General features: G+C 56.0%; 1 protein-coding gene across 1 annotated transcript; it reads left to right on the top strand.

The window, feature by feature from the left end:
• The first annotated feature begins 781 nt into the window (after nucleotides 1-781).
• Nucleotides 782-7,605, top strand: NODAL (nodal growth differentiation factor). Its single transcript, XM_027062182.2, has 3 exons — nucleotides 782-1,124; nucleotides 5,223-5,920; nucleotides 7,357-7,605. Exons 1-3 carry the CDS (start codon nucleotides 929-931, stop codon nucleotides 7,507-7,509), a joined length of 1,047 nt encoding a protein of 348 aa, XP_026917983.1. The 5' UTR covers nucleotides 782-928; the 3' UTR covers nucleotides 7,510-7,605.
• The last annotated feature ends 424 nt before the right edge of the window (nucleotides 7,606-8,029 follow it).

Genomic DNA, 8,029 nt, shown 5'->3' with positions numbered 1-8,029 from the left:
CGGGGGCAACTGCCAGGCCAGACAGGGACTGCAGGCCATGGACAACACAGGACACACCTTTCTCCTGAAATCACTGGGATGATGCCCACCACACGTGCTCCACTCTCAGGGGCCGGGATCACCCTGTTAGCTATGCCCCGGGCTCCGGCTTCTGCTGAAACACTTCCCCTTTCTGATGGAGAAGTGTGTCCTTCATCCTGGTCACTTGTGCCCTTTGCCTTCTAGAGAACACTTCCATCCCTGTCTGAGGCAGGTCCCCAGGGGCCTTCCTCTGGAGCTCACCTTCTTGGTTCCAGCAACTCCCAGTACCGTCACCCCTGGTTTCCCAGAGCCATCCAGACAGGCCTTGCCAGTTAAGGCCAGGAGTGCTCCAGGAGGCCATCTGGGTGAGGGCCCGGAAGGCTGCACTTGGCCAGGCTGGGTGGGGGGGGAGCATCGCAGGTCAGCCTGGGGCCTCACCTGGCCTGAGAGCCTCCAGGATGCACTGTCATTCCCTACCTGCTGCTGTTGAGCCAGACATCCATTTGGAGCTTGGAGAAACAGGAAAGGGCAGGGATCCGACGTTAAGGCAGAGCAAGGAAGCCACAATTCTGACCTGCCAGTTTGAGGGTGAGGAGTTTACCAGGGCCTCAGAAACACGGCCTGGAGTATCTAAAGTAGCAGAGTGCCAGGGTCCTCAAACGCGGCAAACTAGAGGGTCGCGGGACCTAAGGGCTCCTCTAGCTCAGCGGGTCTCCTCCCTCCCAGGCTCAGGTCTGGCCCTCCCGCAGCAGGTGGTCCCTCTGGGGGCCACCCCCCTGGATGGGGTGGGGGGGGGGAGGTACAGGATCCCAAAGCTTCCCCCAGGGAAGGAGGGAGAGGGCGGGGCGGCAGCGAAGGCCCAGGATAAAAGGGGCGGAGGCGCCGCTCCGGCCCCAGCCAGCCCACCATGCAAGCCCCCCGTCTGCCCTGGTTCTTCCTGCACGCCTGGTGGGCCCTGCTCCAGGCGGGCGCCGCCACCGTGGCCCCGTCGCCCCTCCGTACGCGGGGGCAGCCCTCGTCGCCGTCCCCTCTAGCGTACATGCTGAGCCTCTACCGCGACCCGCTGCCCCGGGCGGACATCATCCGCAGCCTGCAGGCGCAAGGTAGGCTGCGCAGCCCCGCCGAGCCCCGGGGGCGCCTTGGGACTCCGGAAGGGCGCTGGGAAATGCTGCGGGAGGGTGGCTCCGGGCTGGGGACCCCGCCGCTGAGGGCGCTCTGCGCTGGGAGGGAGGAGCATCGGGGGTCCAGGTCTGGGGTGGCACCGGCGTCGGCACTGGCTCGGCGCGCAGGGTCGGCGGGTGGAGGAGATTCTGGCATCGGGAAGGGCCCCGGGGCGGAGACCCCTGCGTTCTGGGCCTTGGTTTAGGGTGGGTAGAGCGCAGCGCTGGAGGGTGGGAGCCCGATTGCGCCAGTCGACGATGCGGTCTTGTTCAACTACGTAACCTCCGGGCGCCTCGGTTTGCGCTTCCGTGAAATGGGGACAGCAGTCCCTCCCTTATAAAAGTGTGGCGAGCGCCAGGTGACAAAGCACATAAAACGCTTAGCACAAAACCAGGCATGGTAATAAGTGGTCGTTATTATTGCTACATACGTTCTGTCGAATTTCTTTTCGCGCGTCAGGGTGAATGGATGCCGGAGGCTGACCGCGAACTTCGAAACCCAGCACCGAGCGCGTAACAAACATCAGGGATTATAGTTCAGAGATACGGCACTAGAGGTGGAGTGCCCCGAAGTCGGGAACTGAGGCAGGCTTGGGGACTCGAGTCCAGGCTGGGAAGGTGCCAGTGTCCCGAGTAGTACCGGGTTCGGGGCCTAGATTTGGTTGGGGGAAACGCTCAGCGACCCTGGTGACGCGGGTGTTTCACCCTCGGAGTCGGGGCAGGGCGTTCTGGGCATCGGGCGCGACGGACAGGTGGGTGCTGAGTGGAGGGACCCCTTCCGCGGGGTCCCCTTGCCCCATGCAATCCACATCCTGACTCCTGGGGTCGGGGACAGACCCCTGCCGCCCTGCGCCGGCCTGTGCCTCCCTCTGCCGGCTGGGGCCAGACGGCCCTCCCCCACGCTGGGGCGCAATCCACATCCGATCATCTGACCTAATTGGCCACCCGCCAGCCCTTTGGTCGGGTGCGGGGGTGGGGGCTCTTAGCTCCCTGGCCTGCCACGTCTGGGGTCAGACAGCCGATGACCCCTCTTGAAGGGTCATCTGGGGATCAGCCAGATTTAGGGACACCCGAGAGGCTAACCTGAGGGGCTTGGAAATTACTGGAGGGCTCTGCTCAGTCCCTCTACCGGAAAGCTGGTGTGGGGAGGAGGCTGGGCAAAGGGGCAGAGAGTGCCCTTCTTCAGTTCACTCTCTCCTTCTGGAGAGTTCCGGAAGGTTCGTGGTGGTTTGAGAGTCTGGGAGACTGGAAAACTGGGTTCAGTTCCCTCAAACCCTGCTTCCCAATTCCTGGTGTATCCCTTGCAGAACTAGTTTCCCCTTTTGTAAAACCGGGGGCTGGCTTTCCTTCTGTCTCATTTGTGTGTGAATGCGGCAAAATATACATGACAAAACCTACCATTTTACTGTTTTTAAAATGTACAGTGACTTTAAGTACATTCACAGTGTTGTGAACTGGTTTCAGTTTTTGAAAGCAGCCAGAGGAGCCTGCCTGGAGGGACACAGGTGGAGAAGGGATGGTCTAACTGCTCCTTTCCCTCTTGGGTTTATCTGTCATGCCGCACCTGTAAAGCGGGAAACGGGGTGTTGGAGTCTAACCAAACTGGGTTTGCATCTTCGTCTGTGGCTGTGGAGCCAGCCTCAGCTCCGATCTTCAGTTTTCTCTCATCTGCGAAACCGTGATAATGGTGGGGAGGATCCAAAGAGACAATGCTTGGCCCGGGAAGCAATGAGTGGCAATTAACTGCTAGTTTGTAATAATGTAGAGTGGACACTTAGCATCATGCCCACACCCTCCTTTCCTACGGAGCCCGGAATCCTAACTCGGCCTCAGCATCCTGTTTGAGGGTGAGGGAACCCCCACGGCATGGGCCCAACCACTTTCTTCTTTAGAATTGGACGCGGGTCAAGAATATCCCTGGGGCCTGTGTGGCCGATTCTGTTGAGTTGCGTGGATAGGTTTCAGGGTGTCCACGAACCCTTTCCTGATACCTGATACCAACAAATCACATTTGCTGTAGAAGTGGGAGATGCTTTCTTTCCTGGGGAGAGCATTCTTGGCTTGTAGCAAGCATCGGTGACCCCCAAAAGATTAGGCACCCCTATCCTAACAGGAACCGGAGACCGATCCAAGAGAACCTATCAGCACTGTGTCCCAAGGACCCCTTAGCTGGGGGTGGGGTCATGGAGTCAGAGACTCCGCCCCACTGGGAAGGAGCGCTCCATACACATTGTCCATCCTGGTAATGGCTGACTTTGCTCTTCTGTCCAGGTCTTTCACTACCTATCTGGACACCTTCGTTTCTAACCTTGGATGTCCGCAATAATAAGGAAGTGGTTGATGACAGCTGACACCTATTGCACGTTGGTTGTGCTGGGCCAAACACTTTCTGCACATTATCTCAGCGAATCCTAACACTTCTGTGAGGTGATACTGTCACTGGCTCCCTTTTGCAAAGCGGGGCACTGAGGCCCAGAGAAGGAAACTAGCCTGCCCAGTGTTAAACAGCAAGTGGCAGGATTTGAACCATCACAGGAGGCACGAGAGCCCCTGCTCTTGATCACTGAGCTGGAATGTCTTCCTCTAAAAGGCCATTGGTGGATACTTGAGATGAAAAGTCTTTAACTCCTGGTGCAGGTGGCCAGGAGTTGTTACACGTCCCACGGAATCCCCAGGTGGCTAGGGGGTGCTGCAGTGGGCAATGGGTAATGCAGGCCTCCTCCCCACACCTCCAGGGAGAGTTGCTAGCCAGGGGCGGGTTATTGCCCCCTACAGGTGCTAATGAGGAGGGAAGTGGAAATTAAGTGAAGAGCCTCTGGGGATGGGCTCGGAGAAGCTGCCAGGAGGCTGAAGCTGGAAACTGCTTCCTTATAATAATGCAGGCTGGATTTCTCAGGGAAATTCACTTACATCATCTCACCAAAGATGCTCTAGGAGGCAATAAAAAAAGGAAACTGTCGTGCGGTCTGCCCAGAGTGGACCCAAATCGGAGATCGTCACTACCCTTGAGATCTGTTCGCAAAAGGGTCAGTGTTTTTATTCTAAGGAATGAATAATCCCTGACTTTTATTTAGCAACAGACGGTCCACCCTCTTTATTCCCTGAAAGCTTGTGATGAGGCCGAGATGGGCAGGGCATGACCATTCCCATTGCAAAGGAGAGGAAACTGGGCTCGAAACAAGTTCAAGGTCACTTTTAGCATGCACACATACATGCTATTCCCAGATATTGGGCCAAATTAGTCCGGGACTAAGATGAATGGAACACGCTTCCGCATTCTGTTTCATCCATTTTGGGTTTTGTCATCTTGGGGAGGGGGCTGGGACCAGGCTGGGGGCTGTGTGTGTGCAGGCTGTGTCTGCCCCAGGTGTGTGAATGACCTGACAGGGGGCGGTGATGAGCACCTTGCAGGTAGATGGGAAAGCCCACTGGCTGGAAAACTGCCAGGTCAGTGCAAAGTCATGCTTAGAATGCCTACAGAACCCTATGTGTGAGGTCAAAAACCCCGGAAGTTTCTGCCTCCATCTTTAGGAATAGGTGGAGGGGAGGGTGGCCGGCCGTGGGCTTCTGTTGCCTGGGCCTCCCAAGAAGGTTCGGGGCCTTTCCACGTGCCCGTGAATCAGGCCACCGTTTCCAATGAGAAAATGGAGTCTGGGGAGCTCAGGGTCACAGGGTGAGGGGAAGCCCAGGGTTTAGGTCAGAAAGCTCAGGGTGTGGCCAAAGAGCAGGGAGAACGCTGTTCTCCAGCTGTTCTCTGGCTGGGGGGTGTCTTAGCGGGAACAGCAAAACCGGGATTTGGAGTGTGGGCTTTGCGGTTGGGAAAATCTGGGTCAGTTCTTGGCCCCGCCACCTCGTGCAGGTAATTTAACCTCTCTGAGCCTCGATTTGAATTGGACTAAAATGGACTCCACATTCCCAACTCGTAGGGTTGTGGTGAGGATTGAGAGGGTCCCTGTCAGGTGAAGGCTGCAACATGAGCTCTGGGGAGCGTTCAGGGGGCCCCCACTCATCCTGCTTCCTTCCTGGTTTCTCCCCACCCAGATGTGCACGCCGATGGGCAGAACTGGACCTTTGCTTTTGACTTCTCCTTCCTGAGCCAAGCGGAGGATCTGGTGTGGGCCGAGCTCCGGCTGCAGCTGGCCGGCCCTGTGGACCTTCGCCCTGGTGTGCTGCCCTCCGTCGAGATTTTGCACCAGCTAAAGCCGGATGCGGAGCAGGACCCAGCCGACTGCCGGGAGCGTCTTCGGATGGACTCGTTCACTGTTCCTCTGTCCCAGATGACCTTTTCCTCAGGCAGCATGGTCCTGGAGGTGACCAGGCCTCTCTCCAAGTGGCTGAAGTACCCTGGGGAGCTGGCGGAGCAGGCGTCCAGTTTGGCCAGAGAGTGTCCGAAGAGGCCTCCCGTGCCGCCGGTCGCCAGTGCGCTCCTCGTGCTCTACTCGAACCTCTCCCCGGAGCAGAGGCGGCTGGGTGGCTCCACCTTGCTGTGGGAGGCGGAGAGCTCCTGGCGGGCCCGAGAGGGACAGCTCTCCCAGGAGAGGGGCCGGAGGCACCGCCGGCACCACTTGCCGGACAGAAGCCAGCTGTGTCGGAAGGTCAAGTTCCAGGTGGACTTCAACCTCATCGGATGGGGCTCCTGGATCATCTACCCCAAGCAGTACAACGCCTACCGTTGTGAGGGCGAGTGTCCTAACCCTGTGGGGGAGGAGTTCCATCCCACCAACCACGCATACATCCAGGTGCGGAGCCCTGCCAGGGGAGGGGAGGCGGCGGGCTCTGCGGGAGAAGTGGCCATACTGCCGGATCGGGGGACAGGACTCGAGCTCTGCGATCCCATTGCTGTTCATTCATTCACTTATGCAAGCACCACCAGTGTGCCAGCTGCTGTGCTGGGATATAGGGATGGCCTGTGGCACCAGCCTCAGAGGGGCCTACGAGGAGTCATGCCCCACCGGGTAACCTCGAACACTTCCCTCCCTTAGGACTTCTTCCTTGTCTTTTCGTAAAATTAGGGGTGGCGGGGTATAGACCAGAAGGTCTCAGCTTCCCCTCGGCCCGGATTTCTAGGAAAGGGAGTTCAGAATCTGGATTTTGGGAATAAACCTGGATTTGATTCCTACAGATTAGCTGTGTGATATTGACCAAATTGCTTAGTCTCTTCGAGCCTCAGTTTTACCACCTGTGAAATGGGGACGGCAATGCCGTGTTTCACAGGAATGTCGTAGGGTTCAAGGAGACGATACGTATACCCATGTACATCTGTGGGCAGATAATCAGCACGTGTGATGTTGTATTATCATTACTAGAAGTCTGTGATTCCCTGATGAAATGGGGGCCACATTTATGGGGCCATGGTTGGCATAATACTGTTTCCACCCACTGTACTTTTGCTGCCTGAAAGAGGAGGTTTCTTCGCAGTAGAGAAGGCCCGAGGCTACCCCCAGGTGCCACACTCATCAGCCTAAGGTCTAGAAGGTGGTGGAGGAAAGCAAAGGGAGAATGAGAGGGAGAAAACAGAGAAGAGGGCCTAACATCGTGACCCTAATATTTGGATTCAGAGCTCTGGGGAGTATGTGAGCTGAGCTCATGCAAGGGAAGCACTGGTGGGGCCAGAGCTCTGTGGGACCTTCCCTGGGCGGAGGCCTGAGCCTCTCCCGGGACTTCTCGCCACTAACCTACCTGCTGCATGATTAAGGGGGCCTGCAGAGAGATCCAGATAGTCCCAACTGGCAAATCGAGGGTGACACTCGGATCTGAAAAGACTTTGCTGGACCACAGGGACAGGGCCCAGTTCCAGAGTGCCAAGGGATTGTTACCTTTTCTCCTATTGACTCCATTCGCCCTTCTCTGGGCAACAAAACAAATCCCACAAGAATTTCCACATGACTAGCTTTTGCTTCATGTTTCTGGAACTAAACCAGGAGTTTCTTGGAATTGGTAGGCACGCTAGGCTAGAACAATAGAAGGACATGTTAAGTTTGCTGCTGCTCTACCCAGAGACGGCTTTTAGAATCTTCTGTTTAGCTCCTTTTTTTTTTTTTTTTTAAACAGCCTGTAAAGTTAGACTTTGCATGTCAGACTTTATGATGTGTTAGCAGGCTGATTCCTTTACGAAAACCATTTTCTTCTGTTTTTGTACCCAGAAACTGACTTTAACTTATTTCCCCCCCGCCAGAGCCTGCTGAAACGATACCAGCCCCACCGAGTCCCTTCTACCTGCTGTGCCCCAGTGAAGACCAAGCCGTTGAGCATGCTGTACGTGGACAATGGCAGAGTCCTTCTAGACCATCACAAAGACATGATTGTGGAAGAATGTGGGTGCCTTTGAGGAGATCCTGGTGGGAGCTGGATTTGCCTGTACCCTGGGAAGGTTCTAGAAGGTTCGGGAAGGTCCTAGAAGACACAATAGCCGTCTAACCCAATGAGGAGAGTGGGGGGAAGTTTGCTCTGCCTGCCAGATGTGAGGAGGAAGGAGCCCACTCTGTAAAGGAAGGTTGCTGCCGTCAGGAGAGAGGGCAAGCCTCTGGAAGCAGGCTTGTTGGGTTTTCTCTTTACTGAAGAGACAGTGGTGAATAAAAGCACTAGCGAAAAAGGGTTCTTTGACTTTTTAACCTGTGAACCCCCAGAAATTATATGCAAACGTTGGGGCATACGTGCATTCATTTTTGAGGTGGGACAGATTATCTATAACTTTTACGTATTCTCAAAAGTGGTCTTTGACCACCCCTGCCAAGATTGAGTTCACTGTGTTAAATTAAAAACAGTTGGCTCAAGGGGCGCCTGGGTGGCTCAAGTTGGTTTGGCTAAGCGCCCTACTCTTGATCTCAGCTCAGGTCTTAATCTCAGGG

The sequence above is a fragment of the Acinonyx jubatus genome, chromosome D2, assembly GCF_027475565.1.
Source record: "Acinonyx jubatus isolate Ajub_Pintada_27869175 chromosome D2, VMU_Ajub_asm_v1.0, whole genome shotgun sequence".
Lineage (NCBI taxonomy): Eukaryota > Metazoa > Chordata > Mammalia > Carnivora > Felidae > Acinonyx > Acinonyx jubatus.
Note: the sequence above shows the minus strand (reverse complement) of the source record. Positions and strands in the feature narration are given on the sequence as shown.